The sequence below is a fragment of the Lacerta agilis genome, chromosome 4 (genome assembly GCF_009819535.1).
Source record: "Lacerta agilis isolate rLacAgi1 chromosome 4, rLacAgi1.pri, whole genome shotgun sequence".
Classification (NCBI taxonomy): Eukaryota; Metazoa; Chordata; class Lepidosauria; order Squamata; family Lacertidae; genus Lacerta; species Lacerta agilis.
Genome location: NC_046315.1, coordinates 65,483,464 through 65,505,892, shown reverse-complemented (window position 1 = coordinate 65,505,892; position 22,429 = coordinate 65,483,464). Strand labels below are relative to the sequence as shown.

The 22,429-nt window shown below is 40.6% G+C and overlaps 1 protein-coding gene across 4 annotated transcripts; it reads left to right on the top strand.

The window, feature by feature from the left end:
• The first annotated feature begins 1,718 nt into the window (after positions 1 to 1,718).
• Positions 1,719 to 19,778, top strand: MSL3 (MSL complex subunit 3). 4 transcript variants are annotated; one of them, XM_033147413.1, is made up of 13 exons: positions 1,719 to 2,097; positions 6,152 to 6,234; positions 6,694 to 6,789; positions 7,738 to 7,835; positions 9,063 to 9,154; positions 10,043 to 10,165; positions 10,935 to 11,095; positions 12,840 to 12,998; positions 13,254 to 13,516; positions 14,285 to 14,394; positions 14,908 to 15,007; positions 16,204 to 16,288; positions 18,988 to 19,778. In XM_033147413.1, the coding sequence occupies exons 1-13, from the start codon at positions 1,999 to 2,001 to the stop codon at positions 19,085 to 19,087; spliced, it is 1,569 nt and encodes a 522-aa protein (XP_033003304.1). In that variant the 5' UTR covers positions 1,719 to 1,998; the 3' UTR covers positions 19,088 to 19,778. The 4 variants fall into 4 exon arrangements, with proteins under 4 accessions (XP_033003304.1, XP_033003301.1, XP_033003302.1 ...); XM_033147411.1 differs by lacking the exon at positions 1,719 to 2,097 and adding an exon at positions 2,816 to 2,890; XM_033147410.1 differs by lacking the exon at positions 12,840 to 12,998 and having other exon boundaries at positions 1,873 to 2,097.
• Positions 19,779 to 22,429: the final 2,651 nt, after the last annotated feature.

The window sequence follows — 22,429 nt, the reverse complement described above, 5'->3', positions numbered from 1 at the left end:
GTTCAAAGCAGAAAATAGAATAAAGGGCAGATACATAGCCAGTCAGGTTTCAAACCACAGCACTCCACAGAAACAGATTTCTAAAAGAGATATTCCATCTAAAAATGGTTCAGATTAAGCAGTGGCCCTGAATAAAGAGTTATAACCAGCAAGGTTTTATTGGTTTCTCATATCACTTGGTACTGCTGGGCTGAGCTGCAATAAACCACTTCTGGTCAGCACCGCAAATATTAGGCCAATAGCTTTCTATCTTGGAGGTGCAATCAAATAGCGTTTTAAAAACTGGACTTTTTGCGATTTCCAAAGTGAGGTGGAAATGTGTTGAAAAGTGCAACAATGAACGAATAATTAACTGGAAGGCATGTAAGCACACACAAGCAAATTAGGATGAGTGTAGAAGGGTGAACTGTAACAAACCAGAACAAATGTTCAATAAAGACCAGACATAGTCTAATCACCACTTAAGCTTTGGGCAAGCAAAACTGGATGCCAGCTATAAATCACATGGAGTATGTGAAATTAACTCTTTATTAGCACAAACCAGGCCAGCTCAGGGGAGCCAGGCCTAATGAGCACAGCAACTCTTCTCAGTTGGCCTTGCCCCATGAGGCAGTTACAGAGGCTGAAGATCTCTTCCTTCCCTAAATCTCCTCTCCAGGGATTTTCCCAAGCAAACAGAGACTGCACCGACATGCAGCCAATCGTTCTGCCATTTTCATGCCTCTCCTACTTCTGGGAGACAGGGGAGAAGGAGCTAGTAGCAGCAGAAGGGGGAGACCCCTTGGCTTCTTCAGCAGCCCGATTCATCTCTGCCTCTGGGGCCCCCTCCCCTCCTGCTTCTGCACTTCTGTCTGCTCACTAAACCCTGTTACCTCTTCATTTTCTGACACCTCTTTCTCAGTCTGCTCCCTCTTCTCCCTGTGATCACTTCCTGGGCTCTGAGGAAGTTCCCCAGCTGGTGCCTCTGTATCCAGCCTGTCCATGACACTGGAGAACAGCTGAATAAACAGGTGGCCTTTTTTAAAAACAAAAACAAAAAAACAAGCCATACATGTTTACAAATAGAAGAATTCGGATCCATTATGGCAGCTCTAAGGACAGAACTAGTGCTACCGGTAGGGCAGCCAGCCCACTTCACACTGAAAACCAGAATGTATGATGTATGTATTCATTATTGTTTATCTATTATATTTTACCCCCCCCCCCCCACACACACACCTTTTCTCCAAGGAGCTCAAGGCAAGGTATATACAGACCCTCCAAAGTGCCCTATTTTCCAGGAACAGTCCCATATTTACAGAAGCCATCTGGGTTTCTGATTTGATCCCCGAATGTCCCGCATTTCCTTCGGACGTCCCTATTTTCATAGGAGAAATGTTGGGAGAGCCATGGACATAACTGTTAGAATACACCTAAATATTAAATGTTTAGTATTTTGTTTTTATATATGTTGGAAGCTGCCCGGAGTGGCTGGGGTATAAATAATAAAATGGACTATTATTATTATTATTATTGAATGGGACGTCCCTATCTTCATCGGAGAAATGTTGGGAGGGTAGGTATGAATGTTATGGTTTCTGCACAACAGTTATGATGCAGGAGCTTAAGCGACCGGTGCGGTCCATCGGGCTCCATGGCTGAGCGGAGATTTGTTCCTCGCTCTCCGCACGAATAGCAGCGACGACAGCGGTAGCATCACTCCCGTCCTTATAGCACATCCCACCCACATCACTAACGAAACGAAGCATTGCAACCGCGTGCACTTGCTCAGGAGGGCGTCCCGCTGCTTTGCTGCTGCTGTTCTATCGCGCGTGCGGCGCGCGTTCTTTCTTCGCTCGCGGACTGTTTTTCAGCACGGAGGAAGAGGAGGAGGAGGAGGAGGAGAAGACGAGGAGGAGGAGGCGGGCTCAGCCGAGCCGCCTGCCTGCCTGCCTGCCTTTCCCTCCGCCCTTCTGCCGCGAGGCGTGGCTGAGTCTTCCCTTTCGCCATGATGAACAAATGACCTCGCGGGGAATGAAATTTAAATTCCGCAAAGGCGAGAGAGTTCTCTGCTTCGAGCCGGATCCGACCAAGGCGAAGGTGCTCTATGATGCCAAGGTGAGGATTCCTCCGCCGGGAGGGAGGGCGGGCGGGCACGCGCTCCTTGCCGTCTCGCCCCTGCTGCCCTGCGCGCGCGCGCGCGCGCGGCGCCCCCCTCCTCCGAGCAACCCGCCCGCTAACGGAAGCGGCGGTCTCTTTCTTCGGTGCGCTTCCGGGTGTTGCAGCTGTTTCCTTTCCCCTCCGGGTGGCGGGGGAACCCAGCTCTGTTAGGCTGCCCCCCCACCCCACCCCGCAACCCACCCTCGCCCCACAGAACCGCTCCCCGAAGCCATTTGAGGAAAGAGAGGCGCTTAGGAGGAAAGCAGCTTCCTTGGGCTCCTCCACCTCGCTTGGCCCCATCTAAAGGGGCACATGTTATTGGAGCATAATATATTATTTTATTTTGTTCCACAGCAGATACCCTTGAACGAGAAAGGAGACAACGCAGAATAGGCGCCAGTCCTCCTGCCCCCCCCCCGCAGTCTCCTCGTCTTATTTTGACGCTTTTCTAGTATAGGTTACGTGGTCACCAGGGGCTGTCCTTTTAAGTGACAACTTGACACACGTGTATGTGGGGTGACCGCTTGCTAAGTCCGTGTTCTCTTGTGGGAAGGGGTGGGTCTTACCAGCGCCCGGAGATTTATCGGATCAGGTGCAGGGAATGTGGGAAAATAGTCCCCACTTCTTAAAATAGAAACAATACACTCCACCGTGTTTACTACCGGCTCGCTGTATTCTGTAGCTGTAGAACAACCCTAACCACATCAGCTTAGAAGTAAGCCATACCGAGTTCAGCTGGGCTTATTCCCAGGTAAACGGGGATTGCATTTTATGGCCTGGCCGCTGTTCACCGAATATTATCAGCTCAAGCTGCTGCAAAGGTCATATAAAAGGCTGCGGTTGGGCCTTTTCTGCATGGCAAGGCCAATTCCATTGTTCTCCATAGGAGAGAAAAGCCTTCCCAACGATTTCTTAGCTGTGGGCTTCCTATAAGAAAGCTGCTTTACTTTGGCGATACTAGAAACGAATATCTCAATTCCATGTTAATTTACTTGGAAGTAATATTTATCCAAGTGTTACATATTCTTAAAAGCCACATGTGTAAATCAGTTCTATGTAGTAATTGGCATGTAACTCAAGTTCAGTTTATTAACTGACTGCAGAGGCACTGGACGGCATGATCCTTTGCAGCTAACCAGAGTGTGTTACTTGGGTGTTCAGGAAGAAAAACAAAACTGCCTCATGCATTTTGTAATGTTTGAACTGGACCCAAGTTCTATTAAAATAAATAGGACTTTGGACAATGAAGGCACTACCAACTTTTTAGCATGGATGGATTTGTCGTATACGTATCCAGTATGGACTTTACACCATCTCCATGCATTGAAAATCAAAGACATTTAATAAAAGGGCATAGCATAAATATTCTTGTTTATAGTGATTGAGGGCTGTTTTTTTTTTAAAAAAAGACAAGCATACTTTGTTTTATAGTAATATTTATAAGCTATAAATGAGGCTAACTTAAAACATTTAAGGTAATTATATATTGAAACAAGCTGGTAGGATAATTGTTTGCCATCTACCTAGCAGTTTAGGAGAGGTTTCTTTGGGGTGTAGGACTGAAAATAATATATTTGGCTGTAATCTCACGCATATTTGAAACCATTTCAAATGCTTGGAAAATATATTGCAATATAGCTCAGGACTGCAGCTTAATACTGAGTACAGTGAGAGCAATTCCTTGGTATGTACACCAGATCCTTCCAATTCCTGTTAGTCCAAACCAGTATACACAGCCAAATTCTGTGTATACTGTATTTAGTTGGAAGTAAGCCTCATTGAAAGATATGTAGACTCATGTGCTTAGGATTGTAGCCGTAAACTCTATAGGGAACTGCAAAGGAAATAACTGGAAAAACTGTTATATTGCTGTTATACTCTGCAGCCTAATTCCTTAGTTGATCACACCTAAGACCTTGAAATCAAAGGGTTTTAGTATACTTAACCCTGCATATTGTTGTGGTGGTATTCTTTCCCCTGTTTTGTGGCTTTTGAATGAAATTGCGTGTGTATTGATGACTGTTAGGAGACAGGTGGCAACATACCTTCATTTGCTTTTTAAAATGGATCTTCAGTAGCAGGCACACTGTTCAGCAAAACACCTGCCAAGCCAGCTGCACCTGTCACCACCTTTGTTTCCAGAGTGCGTCTAGTCCGGGCACCCTGGAAAACAAGGATGGTAGCAGGTGAATATAGCTAGAGTCAGCTTAGGAGTTTCACTGCAGCTACAACAGGAAAGAGAAACTATGGCTCTACATGATGCCACCTGGTAAGGGGGGAAAGCAGAATGAAACTAGCATTTACCTTCCTATTATTTCTTTACAAGCTGGTGTCGGGAAAAGCAGGGTTGTTTTATTTTTTAAAAAACAATTTTTAAAAAAGGTGTGAGCAGACTCCCATCACTTGTCTGAACAGCACACCATTGTGTGCTATCTGGTGAGTCAGGCGTGACAGCAGGCTGGACAGTTTCCCTCATACTAGCTTGCCAGGTGGTATGTCAGAAAAGGGGAAGGTTATTTTTTGTAAAAAAGAAAAGAAAAAGAAGTTCTAATTAAAGGAAAGGAGAGTCAATTCTTGATGACACCTGATGGGGGTGGGGTGGGGGGAGCACCAGGATGAGGAAAGTGGTGTGTGTGTGGGGGGGGGGGGTTGACAGCTCCCATAGGAAGTGATGATGGAGGAGAGTTTTAGCACACTGGTACAGAAGCAAATAGCCAGAGTATGCACAATCAGGTTCTTCCTCTTTTCTGCATTGGTTTCCTCACTCAGTCTTCTCTCCTCTGTTTATGACAAGTGCCTGATTGGCTTTGATCCACAAACATTTTGCCCATCTCTGCCCTATTTTCAAAACACCCCTGGCAGAAGTTCCACAGATCCGGCAACAGTGTTAGAAACAGATATAAAAGCTAGGAGCTAAATGGCACCTTAAACCTAGGTTATGGGTGTAACATCGGAATGTCTAGGCATGCTTTTTTTTAATAACAAGAATACAAAGCTGAAAATTAATGAACTACAGCTAAATATTGCATTCATTTTTCACATGGTCTAATCCTTCCACTGCCCCCCCCCCCCTAATATTCTCAAGAGGGTCTCTTCTTCAGTCTTCAGAGAGTAGCTGGAAGTGGGGAGGCAGAAAAAGGTCCTCCTTCCACTCTGCAGTTTTAATCTGAAATCTTAGGTGCAGTACTGTGCCCACAGCTCAGAAACTGCTCACACTAATGAAATTCCCTGTCGCAAAATCCACCTAGAACAATGGGAGTTTCAAACACTGTCTGGCATCACTGATTATTAATAAGGCTGCCATCTTCTATTTCCATTTCCTGGAAGCAAGACCCATTAAACTCAATGGCATGTTTTGAATTTTATTGTTAAAGCTGAAAAAGTACAAAGGTGTGAAACAATGTCAAGGTGTTTGCTTTGTTTTTACACAGTTCAGTGGGAAGTGTGGGAAGAAGCAGAGTGGCCAGGGTGGTGCAGGTTAGAGAGACTGGCTACAATGGCATAGGGCTCCCAAATGATGTCCAGCCCAGGGTTTCCTCATACTGTATGTGGCAGCACCACTGGCTACACACACTGGTTACATTCTGCCCGCTCCCCCGGCGAAAACTGCAGTTCCTAAGTGCATTGACTGCAGTTTTTTCTGCAGAATTTGAATACAGCACCAGTTCGTTTCTTAGTATGGGCTAGAAATCCAGTCTCTGTAGTGTTGTGACAAATAGCAATTGGTGATCCATCCTCAAAACAAATAATGCATTTGAAAAGAAAGCCACTCAACAATCCCCTACACATTCTCAGTTGCTAAATGTATCGTCTCTGGGTGGTATTCTTGGTTTGGTTCCCCAACTCCTTTCTGAAAGAGCAGTACTATTGTTTTCACATATGATATTGTCTGTCAGCCTTCAAAATAAACAAGCTTTCTTGGAAATGAAACTAATTCTCTTGGTCTGAAGTACAAACCTGTAGAATCTACTCCCATGTTTATATAATAATCCACAAATGTTTATAATTTCAGATTGTTGACATTGTTATTGGAAAGGATGAGAAAGGAAGAAAGATTCCAGAATATCTGATCCATTTTAATGGTTGGAACCGAAGGTGAGGATGTATTTAGTACATTGTGCATAGTGCTGCAAGTTCTTTTAATAATTCACGCATAAATAAAATGTCAAATAATCACACCTTTGCAGGGATTGGTACCTGTAATTCCCACCTGAAAGTCAGACAGCAGTTTTAATCATGCTTATCTTGAAGTAAATGTCACTGAAATTGGACTTGCTCCTAAATAACAATGTCCATGGCCAGATTGTGAGGACCTGCCATCAGTGTAAGAGGAGGCATGTCAACTTAACTGCTTTGTGCAATATTTTGTGCATCCACTCATACAAAAAATGTATGCATGATCTCACTAACTTGGATATCAAACTAAAAATCAACATTTAACTAAATCCCAATAAGCCTTTTAATTATGAACTGACCTGAAATCATATGTATTGTTTCAAATACTACTCCCTACTGTAATCTTACATTCTCATGCTTTTTAAAAAAAATACTCAGTTGGGACAGATGGGCAGCTGAAGATCATGTTCTTCGTGACTCTGATGAAAACCGCAGATTACAACGTAGATTGGCAAGGAAAGCTGTGGCTCGCATGTAAGGATCAAACAAAGTTTGCACCAATATTAATATCTGTTAAATGTATACTCCTTTTACATACAATTGTGACTTTATACCTGCTGAGGTAGATGTAGCTATTCTGTACTTCTAAGTGTTTTTTTTTTTTTACCAAGCTTTTCATTAAACTCCTTTAGCACATGGATGGGAGTCCATCTGTTCCCATTGGGAATTCTAAAAAGGAAAAAAAAAGCTTTAAAAGCTAAAATTATTAAAACTTCCTACCACTAGTAGTCAGAACAGTTGTGATGGGTGACAGGCTTATTAGTGCTTTGCCCCGTGCTTTTTAGAAGAAGGAATCACTACTACTTCTGCCCCACTTTTGTGATTTATTTAGCTATAGCTAACTTTTTAAAGCAATACCTTTTCTTTTCATGAGAGAAGCCACGTACCTATATAGATGAAGGATTCCCACCCCCACCCCCACCCCCTGGCAATAGTGGGATCTACTGCTTTTATAGCTTTCTATTCTCCTTGGTAGTGAGAAAAGGCACCAGCAAACCAGTCTCAGTCTTCTCTCAACCCATTGCTGCAGTAGTCCTTAAAAAACTAGAATTGAAACTCCAGGATCAAATCATAGCTTCTGCTTTATATGGCAAGCACTAACCATAGTTAACCAGTTTGGGTGAATGAGTAAACTATGGTTTACTGCCAGCAAGCGAGGGGATTGCAGCACACAAGGAAAGCAGGAAGCATATAATAATAATAATAATAATTGCCAAGGCTTTTTTGTGTAGTAACAACCTATAGCTAGCACTATCTATGCATCAGTACCTATGTCTTTGAATCCATTCATGTTCAGGGGAATGGCAAAACACAGGCATATCCTAAAGATTTATGTTTGTATGGTATTTTTGTACTCTTACTGCTTTAAGTAAAATAACAAAATGTTAGGTTGAATGGCAGGCTTTCTTAAATTTCTATTAGGAGAAGAAAAGGAAAGAAAGGGCGTTGCAGACTGCCTGGTGTTGATTCTGTATTGAAGATCCTTCCTGCTGAAGAGAATGATAAAAGCAGTGAAAAATGTAAGTTTGGTGTCTGTTATCTCTGCTTAGGATTGAACTGTCTATTTAAGTATTTATATATCAACTTTATCAGTACAAAAAGATTGATCTCTAGTCCTAAGAAGCTTACAGCCTTAAGCTAATAAGGGAAAGGAGGGAGAAAACAGAAGGTGCAGCTTTACTATCAGTTAAACTTCACATGTAAGTCTTATGTGCAGAAAAACTTAGACTATTCTTGGTTTGCTTTGCTTTTTGTTGATGATAGTGTATGTCCTGCTAAAAAGTACATTCACCTGTAAGGAATTTGGCAATACTTCTGAGTTCAGGTTTTGGAAATGAACATATTTGGGATTGGAATGAAACCGTAGCCTTAAAAGCACATCAAATATTTATGCTTTTCAACACTGGTACAGTGGTACCTCGGGTTACATACGCTTCAGGTTACATACTCGGCTAACCCAGAAATAACGCTTCAGGTTAAAAACTTTGCTTCAGGATAAGAACAGAAATCGTGCTCTGGTGGCGCAGCAGCAGCAGGAGGTCCCATTAGCTAAAGTGGTGCTTCAGGTTAAGAACAGTTTCAGGTTAAGAACAGATCTCCGGAACGAATTAAGTACATAACCAGAGGTACCACAGTAGTGGTAATTAGGAAGGTTTACCAAACATCCTGTTCTGACACTTCAGCAATTAGAACTCTTCAGAATCTCTGTTTGGTAATATCCAACTTATTATTCCTTGTGAAACCAATTTATTTTCTGTAAATTTCCAATTACTGAATAATAATAATAATAATAATAATAATAATAATAATAATAATAATAATTTATACCCCGCCTGTCTGGCTGGGTTTCCCCAGCCACTATGGGCGGGTTCCAACAGAACATTAAAATGCAATAATCAGTGTACTGAAGCATTGTACTAAGAAGTTTCCCAATTACAGTTATTTTTCACTGATATTAAGAAACCTTCCACATTTTGTGATGAATGAATGAAACTTTATTTGCATCAGTCGTCGGCCATAGCAACAAAAAACATTGCGATATACACAGAGGAAAATAAAAGTCGGTTATATAAAACACCGTTTGTGATGTGTTTAAATGTGTTTAATTATTTAAAAGGAAGATTGATATAGTTTTTAAATAGGCAGATAAATCTAGCTTGAGGATTATTGGTACATCTCCTTTTGTCAAATGAAGTGAGTGGGTAAGTGTGCTAAATGTCAAAGGTAACTCATTTTTTCTTATACAGCTATAAGTAGTTCTTCTTCTGATGACAGTGATGAAGGCACAGATGAAGAAATAAAGAGTGAAGAAAGTGATGTGGATGAAAAAATAGAAATGGTATGCCAATACAGCTATCTTGACCACTAAATAAATGATATGCCATAAAATACTTCATGGACAACAATCAGAATTTTCTGGGTATAAAGTGTAGAGATAGTTTCTTACTCGCAAAAAAATTAGCTGTTTGTATACAGTGTAAAAACAAGGTACTTTGTACCCTATGGTTTTTGTCACTGGTATATTTCAGCAGACCAGTGGTGGTAAACCTTGGACACAGGAGCCTAGTTCTTCCCAACCTATGCCAATTAAATATATACCACTTAATATTTCACAGATCGCTAATATCCAAGCAAGCTCCAATGGGACTTGTTTCACCTGGGATATCCACTCGGGAGCGGATTCCTGCCATATTGAATTCAAGCCAGTTCACAAAGGAAAATATTAAATCTGATGTCAGGTGGCTGAGAAGTGGGTGGCTCCATCCATCTGTCAAAGTGGCTCATGGGGACTGGAGAACATCAGGATCTGGCCCATTGTTTGGATCCAGTTTCCCATTTTTGTAGTATACCATATAACTCCAGAATTCTTTTTCACACTGATCATAGAGGTGTATTGTTTCAAAGTACAACCTAAATGTGACTTGCTCTTAATATAATGCCCGATGTTACATTTTAAAAAAAACAACGTTATAAATGAAATTAACATTTCAGTGCAAAAGTATGTGTTAGTACGCAGTTGTTTTAAGTGGGTGATGCAGCTAAGTCACATGTGGAGTATCCCCAATGAAATTAATGGACATAAGTTGGTTATGATCAACTTTAGCTAGCTACTAGCATCAGTCCTGGTTCATATGTTATAAATAATTCCAGTGTTTCTCTCTCTGTAATTTACCTCAGCTACAATGTATGAAAATACTTTTTTAAAATCTTGTATGTATTTGTACAGAAAGAAGAGCAAGAGACTCATACTAAACGGGACATGGAAGAGAGAGCAATAAACATTGAAATTCCTGAAATCTTGAAAAAAAAGCTTGAAGAAGATTGTTACTATATTAATAGGAGAAAACGGGTATGAATAACTTAATCAAATGAAGATGCTTGAAAGCACTTATATCAAATTCTTGTCTTCAGAAGATTGAACCATTTTAGTTATTTGTTTCATAAGCTTTATGGAAGCTAGTGAAAGAGTTCTGGATTGATGATGAATAGCTAATTTATACTGCAGAAGGAGTAATTTTACAAATAACCCGAATTCTGCAAGAGTATTATTTCTGATCACTTATTCCATGCTATCCCAGAGGGAGGTTATAGCCTGAGGAAAGTATGTTTTGTGCTGCTGAGCTCTGGAGCTCTGAGAGGCAATATGATAGCCACCTTCAAGTATCAGAAGGGCTGTCACGTGGAAAATGGAACAAGCTTGTTTTCTGTTGCTCCAGACAGCAAGACCCAAACCAATGGATTCAAATTATGTGCTGGAGTTATGTACATAATGCTTTTTATACCACTCACATAGACAATACAAATATGTGGATACAAGAGAATAAGTTTGGTCCCACTGAACATTTAGACTCTGGAACATGTAAGTAAAATGAGTATAGGTTTTGTTGGTGTTCAGTAGTTAGCTGCTGCTACTGGAATTTCTATGGTTGCTTTACTGTCCAAACAAAGAAGGTTGGAAGCAAGTTTCTGTTGTACACTTTATTTTTCTGAGTTCAGGCTTGTCTACTTATATGTGTATTTCAAAAGAATGGTGGTAAGCAGATCTCAGATGTCATGAACTTGTATTATGTTGTTGCATAAATAATTCCGTCAATTTGGCAATTGATTAATTCATCTAGCTGGTGAAACTGCCATGTCAGACAAATATAATAACCATCTTGGAATCGTACGTGAAGCATTTTGCCATCAATGCAGCTTTTTCAGCCAATGAAAGATCACGGCACCATCAAATGTCTTCACACACCAACTTGAATCTGCACTATATCCCACCAGAAAAGAAGTAAGTAAGCACTTTTTTTGTTTTATGTATCTAAAGTATCCTGCTTTAAATGAAGGCATAAGTTTTCAAAGTGATATGTGCTCACTTACTGCAAATGAACTCGGTCACTCTGAGGATAAAGTGAAAGGTTAGCTGACACAAGCAAATCATAATGCTTGAAAATGCAATATGGAGATGGATCTTGTTGAGCTGTAAAGGCCATCATCGTAGGAGCTGTTTAAAGTACCTTCCTAGTGGGGATAATGTAGATAAAACTTAAGGAGTTGGTTTGAGCAGGTTTTGTCTTGGAAGTAAAAGGCAATTGTTTTTAAATAGAGATGCAGTCCTTTTAGTATCAACCTCATTTTCTGTCCCTGAGCATAAGCTCCAGAATTTAAGGTTCCCTAAATGGCAGCTCTCAGGAAACACCAGGTACATATAGAGCCTTTTCTGTATGTCATTTATGTTTATATAAAGTCATCTTGTATAGTTAAGATAGTAAGCAGAGTGAAGATTTAGCAGAGGGTTTAAATCTTCACTGTGTTATTTAAAGGGTGTGTGGTGTTATGCCTGGGTGTGTGTTGATTTGGTTGTTTACCAAGCCATAATATCTAAATGCAGTTTCCCTCACCAGATACATCTCTTGCAAGAAGAAAGATAATATCAAAACAGATGTTTCATGCTAGTAGTCCAAATTCTAAACTCAAACAATAAGTTTTGTTTCCAAAACCTTCTAAGCTCACTGCTCGCCTCAAATGACCTCACCTCTCTGCCTGCCAGCAGTACATAGCTCATCCTGTCCCTAAGATCTATGTGAATTTTTTCCAGTCCTACTTTGACTTCCCCTGCCGTCACCCCTTTCCCTCAAGTCTGTTTATTCTCAGCATATGATCCACTCTTCCCCTTCCTTCAGCAGCCATTTTTCTGAGCCCTCTTTTCATAATTTCAGCTTCCCAGACCTTAGTTTTCCGGCTTCCCCAGGCAGCCTGCTATTTTCTTCCCACATTGCGTAAAGAATATTTTCACCTGACAAGGTGTTTGGTTCAGTTACAGTGTTGTATCTTTGTCCTTGCTTGTTTCATATACTTTCACACACTTTATACTTGTGATAATGTGACACAGTTGTTCCTACAATGTATGTTGGCTACTCTGTGTTTAGTGGGGAATTGACTTCCTGTGAATCTGACTTTCTATTGTCAGCATCATCCCTGTGCAGCTCAGTCAGTGGGCGAGGAGTAGAGGATCACTACTAACTTGTCAGTTTTCAGCTTCTTCTGCAAAACTTCAGAGATCTTCCAGCCTGGAGCAAAGCTGGGGCTTGTGATAGCTTAGAGAAGCTCTGGCCAGTTCATAAACACAGTGAAACATCAATGAATTCAGCTCTTCTCCAGAGCTTTGGGGTGGGGAAGGGAAGGGAATTGTCCTCAATCTCATGCTGTGCTTCAGCAGCACTCCCATGTGGCGTGATGTGAGACCCATCCATTGCTCCACAGGGGAAGAACCTTGGTGACTTCAAAATTTGGCTGGCTATCAAAGAAGGCATTCCAAAATTTGTGTACCTGTACTCAAGAAGCACAAATGTTCATGAATTTGTGCTCTTGCGTGTCGAGGCCCCGTGAGCACCCAGTTCCCTAGAGTTCAGATAACTTAAAATGTACATTCACTTACAATTTCTGTTAAAAGTGTCTGCCTTATGACATGTTAACATAAACATATTTAGTTAATTGTAGAAAATATTTATTCATTTCTTTTGCAACCTTTCTAGTGTTGAACTGTGTAAAGAAATGGTGGATGGGCTAAGAATAACATTCGACTTTACTCTTCCTCTGATTCTGCTGTATCCCTATGAGCAAGCACAGTTTAAGAAGGTGACTTCCTCCAAATTTTTTCTTCCAATCAAAGAGAGTGTAGCAAACACTAACAGGTAGGTTTGGTGCTTCTTTTGTTCTCTTCTCTGGAGTATATTTTTAAGTAGATGGTGTGACTGCAGTGTGTTTAACCTTTGCTTGCTTTTTGTGATAGTGAGGTTTCAAGCAGGCTAAGAGCAAGTAGAAGAAAGTAGTTTTGAAAAACATGGAAGTCACATAGTTACTGTAGATAATATTTTTTTTGCATAACATACAGTTGCATCGGTAAGCACTTAACAATTTAGTGCACTTTTATTTTTCTCTTTCTTTAGAAATCAAGAAGAGCTTTCCCCAAGCCCACCACTTCTGAACCCATCGACTCCCCAGTCCACAGACAGTCAGCCTGTGACGGGAGAGTCAGCAACACCAAAACGCCGAAAAACTGAACCTGAAATACTGCAGTCCCTAAGACGCTCCACACGTCACACATCCAACTGTGACAGATTGTCGGAAAGCAGTTCTTCGCCACAACCAAAACGACGGAACATTGAAGCTCCTACTTCAATGCCAAAATTGTTTTTGCACCTTGAAAAGAGTATGTTGCCGTAGCAAGGTGGAGAAATTATTTAGTGGGGGCAGGGGAAGACACCGTTTTGTTGTAAACATTATTTATCATCTGTTACTTTTTAAGAAGTAGGGAAGGACATTTGACGTGTGCATGCTGAGTGTTATACTAGTAGTGGAAGAGAAGTAGGTACTGGTGGCACCAAAACCTTTCCCTCTGGGTAGGTAGCAGGTATCTTAAGCTTGGATACTTATAATTTCAACTGCCTTCACTTCCCACTCTGCTTAAATAGGCTTGCTTCAAACATAGAATAAAGCCCAGAATAAACAGCAGTTAACTGATTAATGTTCTATGTCCTTTTAAATGTGTCCATGGGATGGGTTATTGGTGTGTTCTTGTTTTTATTAGTATTTTGTGTTCTCGTTTTGTATTTTTATGTTGTGAACCGCCTTGTGATCTTCCGATGAAGGGCAGTGTACAAGTTTAATAAATAACAAAAATAATAAATCATGCATGAATTGGGCTGATACAAGTTCATTTGAAAAAAAAATTCCTGGTCACCTGATCAATTCCTGGAAAGCAGTTTTTTTTTTTGTTTTTTTTTTTGCATGTGACCTTAAAGATACCAAAGCCAAATTCAGAGGCTCATGCCTGGGTGAACGCTTTCCCTAGAAGGTAATGACCAAAAAAGTCCTGAGGAGCTTTTGATTACAGCTGGAAGAAGCCTCACACAGGTGAATAAAAGTTCTGTTCCTGATGCATCAGTGAATAATATAGCTCTCTGCTTTTCTTTTGAAGAAACTCCTGTCCACAGTGGGTCATCGTCACCCATCACGTTGACTCCTAGCAAAGAGGGTGGGGCAGTATTTGCTGGTTTTGAAGGCAGAAGAAACAATGAATTAAACGAGGTAAGCTCTTAGTCTTAGCAGGTTCCTAAGATTAAATTATGTTTAAAAAAAACCCTAAATTTAGCTGTGAACTCAAGTTGTCGTTAGTTTCTTTAGAACAAGAATAGCTGCACCTGCAAATGTACACATGGCTTTCACTTGCTGCTTCCCTAGTATGAGCGGAAACAATAAACCACAATCTCTGAGTTCCAGACCAGATTATTGTGTCCAAACAGACTTTATGGCTTGTTTCTCTCCAAACAAAACATAGCATAGAGCCAAGGTTTGCTCTTGAATTACTAATTGTGGTTTGTTTGAGCAAAACAAGCTGAGATCCCTGGTTCAGATGTCATTTGAAGTAGGGATCATGGTTTGTTGTTCCCACTGATGCTAGCTGGGGAACACAGTGAGACTGAGATCTACATTAATCATAAACCATTAATTATGGTTTATTGTGATGTGCAAGCTGGGCCTATATAATCTCTTGGGGACCTTGCTTTGATGTATTCTTAAACGTGCTAATTTTATGTTTAGGTGTTGTCATGGAAACTTATGCCAGAGAGCTATCCCCCAGGTGATCAGCCACCACCGCCTTCTTACATTTATGGATCTCAGCATTTGCTACGCATGTTTGGTAAAATACATTTTTTACTTTGAAAATAAAATCTGTATATTGCTAAGGTCCTATACACAATTACTTGGATGTAAATAACGCTTTGTCCCAATGAAGTTTGGATTGGATTTCCATAGTAACAGTCTTCCAAATAAGCAATTTGACCTCTTGAGAGAATTTGAGTTTCTCTTTTAGGTATTCTCACATATCCAGATATACTTTATCTACTCCATCTTCTGACCCTGGTGCAAGAATTCAAATATTGAGTGTTTCCTGTTAAACTAGTACAGTGGTGCCACGCAAGACGAAATTAATTCGTTCTGCAAGTGCTGTCGTATAGCAAAACTTCGTCTTGCGAAGCACCAACGGGGGAAGAGCAGTTTGACGGGGGGGGGGAATCGCGGAAATTTTTCGTCTTGCGAGGCAAGCCCATAGGAAAGTTCGTCTTGCGAGACAGCCTTTCGCTAGCAAATGCCTTTCGTCTAGCGAGTTTTTCGTCTAGCGAGGCATTCGTCTAGCGAGGTACCACTATATTGGCTTACTAACTCAAGCAGGTCATTTTAAAAACATGTTTGTTCAAATTGGGTGGTAATATGGGAAGCTCAGCTAGTTCATTTCTACTAAACTTGTGCTGGGGGAGAAATAAGGATGGGATACAGTGGCTGTTGTTTTAAGCATCACGCGTATTTTGGGGGGCTGCTTTGTTGCAGGTCACCGCAGATGCTCCTGAACTGTCACTTGTTGAAGTGTTACGAAAAGCTGGTAGTGCAGCTCCAAACTGGAAGACAAGCTATTTTAGCAATCAAGTTGACCTGCATATCCTTGCAGCATATTTGTCATTTGATTTAAGTACTTCTATTAACACATTTTTTGTTCCAAAAAATAATAATCACTTGTCCAATTAACTAGATGCACCTCTTGACTTGATCTAGTTGTATCAAATTCTGATGAACAGCATAGCAGAGCACATTTACTATCTTCATCAGAAACTGTTACGGGCTGAGCCACAAGCTATTCTGTATGCCTTGAGGATCAATATACCTTTACAAATGGAAGAAAACCACCAGAGTATTCTATAGTAATGGAATATTGTATTGAGCAATGGGAAACTTAACTAAACTTAAAAAATTCACATTTTTTTGTCTTTAGACAGTTGTATAGAAACGGATTAAAAATTAACTATGATCATGTCCCCCCCCCCCATTTTGTTTCTACAGTAAAGCTTCCAGAGATACTTGGGAAGATGAGCTTTCCTGACAAAAACCTAAAGGCATTAGTAAAGCACTTTGAGTTGTTCCTAAGGTAACTTGACCGTGAATTATAGAAAGTCTTTAAGTATAAATGTTCAAGGGCACCTAGTAACTGCAAGAGCAATCATTTTAATAATGGAAGAGTCCTGTGCTATGTGACTGTTTAGCTTAGTCTGTAAGAAAAGTGAGAGAGTGTGCATAAGAAGTTAATTCTACCTTCACTAAGGGCTTCCCGTTAGCGTTTTATATAATAAGAAGCTGACACATTGTTTGATTTGTGTATCCTCTGATTGCACTTGTGAAGTGAAGTGGGAGCTTTGGTGTAAGGATGCATGGTCACCCTATGCCTGCATTATATGATGTCCAATGCTGTCCTTAGCATCCATTCTTGATACACCATTGCTTCAGATTGGTCTACCATCTAGAGAGCCAGTTTGGTGTAGTGGTTAAGAGCGGCAGACTCGTAATCTGGGGAACCAGGTTCGTTTCTGCACTCCTCCACATGCAGCTGCTGGGTGACCTTGGGCTAGTCACACTTCTCTGAAGTCTCTCAGCCCCACTCACCTCACAGTGTTTGTTGTGGGGGAGGAAGGGAAAGGAGAATGTTAGCCGCTTTGAGACTCCTTCGGGTAGTGAAAAGCGGGATATCAAATCCAAACTCTTCTTCTTCATCTATGCGGTGCGCACACAGTTGCCATTCAGAATTGATATTTGTTCATTATATAGAACACTGAATTAGCATTTCTGCCATATAATAATAACTTGATCATTCTTCTGATTTGAGTTTGCAGCTAGTCTTATTTGTAGGAGGAGTAAGCACTGTGGAATTCAACTTGCAATAATGATATGTGACCACTAGTCTGTACCAATATGCAGTTAATACAGTGCCAGGCAACATTAGCTATAATACATAACTGAGAGGCTGCAAGTGTATTCAGTTAAGCCTTAGTTAGAGAAACTAGAGTATTTGTAGGCTATAACCCTCTGCCCAATTACTTGGGAGTAAGCCCCATTAGACCCAGTGGGCTTACTTCTTAGTAGGCATGTGTAGGATAGTATCGTCGGAAGCTGTAACCGAGAGATGATGTAAAATTGGTTCCCCCCAAAAAGGAGCTTTTTTTTATTTCTTGCACTGCAGCATGAAACCATCATAGAACACATGTCTAGCTCAGTCCCTGCCATCTCCAGTTGGGCTGGGAAGGACTTCTGCCACTTCCATTCTGTGTCAATGGATTAAAGGGCTCTGCGTGATGCAGCTTTAGTGGCCTATGAAAGTGAGATTGCTGCTCCTACTTATGCCAAAAAGTAGAGCTGTGTAGAACAAACCTACCAGTCCAGTTTTGCATCCTCCCTGCTCAGAGAAGGCAGCACCGTACACACTCTCTTTATTATTTGAAAACAATATTTCCCACCTTCTCTTCTTCTTTCTATCCCTATGATTTGAGAGAGAAACCGTGAGGACACAGTGGAGGTGGCACCATCACCTGTGGAGAGCCTAGCACTCTGTTGACTCCTCCGAGGAGAGAGAGGGCAAAGAGACTTTAAAGCACTTTAAAGGGGACCAGCCTGGCTCTGCCCTTTCCTCAATTCCAGACCAAGTTGGATTGGAACATGGAGTCCCTGGCTAATTGGGAGTGGCCATGTTCAGGTGGAAAAAGGTTTCCTCAGCAAAAACACTATTGTTTTTGCTGCAAGACAGCTGCACCTCTGGAAATTAGTTTTCAATGACACTTGTGGCCTCTTGTCATGACACTTGAAAATTGCTCCACTTAATAACACCTGCCCGTCCAAAGTGACTGCCTGGCTAATACGAAAATTAGGCTACACAATGTGAGCCAGTGTGGTGTAGTGGTTAAGAGCGGTAGACTCGTAATCTGGGGAACTGGGTTCGTGTCTCCACTCCTCCACATGCAGCTGCTGGGTGACCTTGGGCTAGTCACACTTCTCTGAAGTCTCTCAGCCCCACTCACCTCACAGAGTGTTTGTTGTGGGGGAGGAAGGGAAAGGAGAATGTTAGCCGCTTTGAGACTCCTTCGGGTAGTGAAAAGCGGGATATCAAATCCAAACTCCTCCTCCTCTTCTTCTAGGCTACACAAACAGATATCTCTAACTTGAAATATAATTCTGTGTATTATGGCGTTGCCATTTTTACTTTAGCATAATGTCTTGTTGAAATGTAGTGACGGGTTGTCTGATCCTATTGTAATTTGATTGCCAAGTTCCAAATCTTGAGAGTTACCTTTGAATTTTTCCACATGTGTATCTCAGTACTTTACTGGCATGAAATAGGATTCATAAGCAGAGACTGCAGAAGCTGAGTAAATGCCAGCAACCAGAATGAGTGTTTGTTGTAAGCATATTGCAGATTCAAGGAGAACACCAAAGGGTTAAATTAAAACCTTTTCATGTGTATTACAAATGACATTCTAATGTCCTTGGGAAATCAAATGCAGATTGCGCAGGAAATATAAATTGTAACATGTCTCTGAATTACAAAAAAATACTTGGCTTGAAGTCAGTAAGTAATACATTAAAGAATTACAAGCTCACCAAATTTGAGTTGTGAACTGACTAATTTTGATCTTCAGCAGCATCGCTGGAAATGTGGCAACAAGACTCCAGAATCTTGAAGGTGTGACTCCCATTAAGGAAATTGATTTTTGTAATATTCTGTGTTGGATGTTTGAAAAATTACCTATGTAGGTATGTTAAAGAATTACAGAACTGTTAATACATATTCTGATTTTCCAGGTTTTTGGCAGAATACCATGACGACTTCTTCCCAGAATCATCTTACGTTGCTGCCTGTGAGGCCTACTATAGTACAAAAAATCCACGAGCCATCTACTGAAGCAATCCATATTGACATAACCAACTGTACATACTCCATGGCTACTACTTTACTTCACTACTTCAAGAGAAAAATCAAAATACATTGTTGTAATATTACAAAGGGAGTTCCTCTAAGTCATTCTATTGACATAAGAGAATCACATTTCATTTCAGAGGTGTGCTGACATTGCATTCTAGCACTAGATAACCTTCACTTCTAGATAAAAGAAGCTCTGCATTGACTGCTGATGCATAGAACTGCATACCAATACAGCGAGGAAAAGGAATAGATGCATTAGAACAGACTTCACGAGAACTAACCATGCTTGCTTCACCTTGAATTCCCGGAACACCACTTCCACTTAAGGCGAATCTAGGAGTGAATATTGTACAAGTTTTTCTCATTTGGAATTTATAACTCATTACATGAATCTATTTTGACATAAATCAATATTTATAGAAGAAAGAATAAGCAAGTGTTGTGTTAGCATGATCTCAGCTTCAAGATTTCTGTGGTTGGGGGAGGAGGAACCCAGGATTGCTTTGAAAGGATGCATTTACATTTTCCCACGGTAGGTGTGTTGGCAATGCCTGAATAGCTTGGATTTGGATTAATACACCCCATACGTGATTTGAATTGCTTTGGTGATTTATTTATTTTTGTCAGCAATTGTTAAGAACAGGGTGTACTTGTTCTCGGGAATGAAGAATGCCACAGTGACAATTACTTTGGCAAGAGTTCTGAAAACCAACAGTGGCTGCTAAATGAACCTCTGATATGGGTCGTTCAGCTTGAGATGCAGATTTTATTTAGATTAGTTTAGGAGTATGTGCTGCTACATAGGTAGAGATCCGGACATACAGTTGCCTGCTGGCGTTATCTTAACATGGTAACTGTGATTATATATAAATGAAATAGATCTTGTTTCATATACTAACTAGACTTAAATAACCTTTAGAGTTAGACTCATATGCCCATGCCAGCAAAAATAGCTTTCTCAATTAAAAGACTTTAATTTAGTCTCTGTAATTGAGAAAGCCAGTAGGCAAGTAAGAAGGGCTCACACTATTGCTTAAGTAGTCTGATACTGTATCCTCACTACTTGAACCCCTCCCCCCCCTCACTAATTTTATTAGGCTTTGTATTGGTCAGCTCAACTTATGAATTAAGAATTTAATATTTCCATGGGACGGAGTGACCTGAATACTAAGTTGCCAATAAATGTATTTTGTAGTAGTAGCAGCAGCAATTGGTTCAGGCACCAAAATACTTCACACTTGTGTCATTGCTCCCAAATGTTGGGATAATTCACCTAGGCAAATTCTCCCTAACAAATGATTGCACCTTGTTTTCTAAAACAAAATCCCAGGTTGTCAGTTAATAATTTTGAAGTTGCAGGGAAAATGGCTTTAGACTCTGACCCCATTGACACACTTTCACACCTTAAAGTTTACTAGGCTTTGTAGATTCTTGAGATAACATAGAGAATGTTAGAGGTACTAGTATGCCCATGTGGATAGCAGGCCTACTATTGTAACAGGCTGGCTTGTGCAGGCAGGAGACATCTGCAGGTAGAACGGTTGCAAAGTGTCCATTTAATTTGTGGACTATTGCTGTTTTGGGTGCTAGTGTTTGATAAATGTATTGGTTCCACACAGGTTTGCTTTCTGACTATAGGTCCTAAAGTGCTTTGAATGATTTTGGTCTCCAGTTTGAAGTTTTATGACGACAAGAGCATTTGATAGCCTTGATGTAAATATTGTTTGTACAAAATGGTTAAAATAATTAATAAGTTAATATAGAATAATAGCAAAATTTGATCCGTAATTCCTTCCATTGTGTGCTCAGCTTTATGGCAAATGTCTTTTGTTGTATTCAGTGTATAGAAATAAAACAGATGAAGTGAACATTCCTTTATTTATTCATTTATGCATTTTACATATCTTAGTACATCGACTGCCATTGTTTATCTTACACTCTTTGACTTCTATACACTTCCCTCCATGGGGTCTTATTTAATCCTTGTTGAGCTGCTTCTCCTTAATTACCAAAAGTGAACCATTCCTGTGTAGTTGCTGTTAAACTGTAAAAAAGAAGAAGAAGAAGCATATTTGGGAGCCCAAAATACTACTTTGTGTATCTGTTAATTTGCTAGTGCAGCATGGTAGCTAAAAGCCCTGTTCAAAAGGATTGTGTCGATCCTGTTTTCTAGGTTACTTCACTCAAAAGATCCAGTCCATATCCAGTTCTTTCTTACATTTTCTTGCATGTAACCCAGAGTATGGGTTCTTATAACCACAATGCAAGGAAGCATAATTAAAATTTCTTTATAGATACTTTGCATATTTTCTTAAATGAGAAATGCTATTTCACAAAACTGAAAAAGGGGTCTACTGCTACGTAGAGAAACTTTAAACATGACTTTAAAGGGGAAGTCCAGTGCCTTTTTCTGGCTTTCTTCAGATTACCTTGATAACTCACTGGCCTCATCTGCCCCGATTAAGTTATTCTACATAGTTGTTTACCCAGGTATGTACTCATGCACATGTACAGAAAATAAAGCACTGCTTTGTGTTACTATCTATATTCATATCACACTATGTATAACTATTTCTAAGGAAATGCAAAAAAATACACACCAGGAGCCACAACTTTTTCCATGACTAGGCTTGTCCACACATCCGCTTGTCCCCCTGCTTTCCCCCAGGGAAACCCAACTCTTGATGGCTGAATCGGAAGAAATGTCAGTTGAGTTTTCCAGGGGAAAGCAGGTCTTTGAGGGGAAAGTGACAGGACAAGCAGAAAATCTCCTGTACCTGTGCTTTCTAGGCACAGGAGAAGCAGAAGTGTGGATGACCCCTGTATCTGAGATAAAAATCACTGAATTATATACTGATGCCCTTTCTAGACAAACAAGTTGGCCATTTCTATTAATCTTCTATTGTTAGAAGGCTACTTCTATTTGTGTGAGTGAGAGTAGACCTAGATCAGTAATTCTGCTGCCATCTATTTCCTCCACCTGACAATTAGTCTTTCCTCCATCTGTGTGATGATCCTAGAGTACAGAATGCATCCAACGGACATTGAGGGAAATATGAGAAGACATGATAAAGCACTAACTGCTTAAGAGCCAGCAAGCTTTTGAGTGGGGGGGGGGACACACCTCTTGAGGCTGAAACATGAAACAGTTGTGAAAGAGAACCCCATCTTAGATAGAACATTGTTTTTCCTATTTACAGGGGAGCAACCTGACACACATCCATCTGGTTTTGCAGCTGTAATGATGAACTCTTGACACCAATTAAGTTAGCTGGTCTATAAACCATTCCAGCTAAGCTGCTTTGGAAGTTGGTGTGGGAA

Excerpts from the sequence above, each read along its gene's own strand:
- MSL3 (XM_033147413.1), top strand. The coding sequence starts at position 1,999 with ATGACCTCGCGGGGAATGAAATTTAAATTCCGCAAAGGCGAGAGAGTT. Across the intron at positions 7,836-9,062 it reads TGATAAAAGCAGTGAAAAAT|CTATAAGTAGTTCTTCTTCT; the intron begins GTAAGTTTGGTG and ends TTTCTTATACAG. Across the intron at positions 15,008-16,203 it reads GCATTTGCTACGCATGTTTG|TAAAGCTTCCAGAGATACTT; the intron begins GTAAAATACATT and ends TTGTTTCTACAG.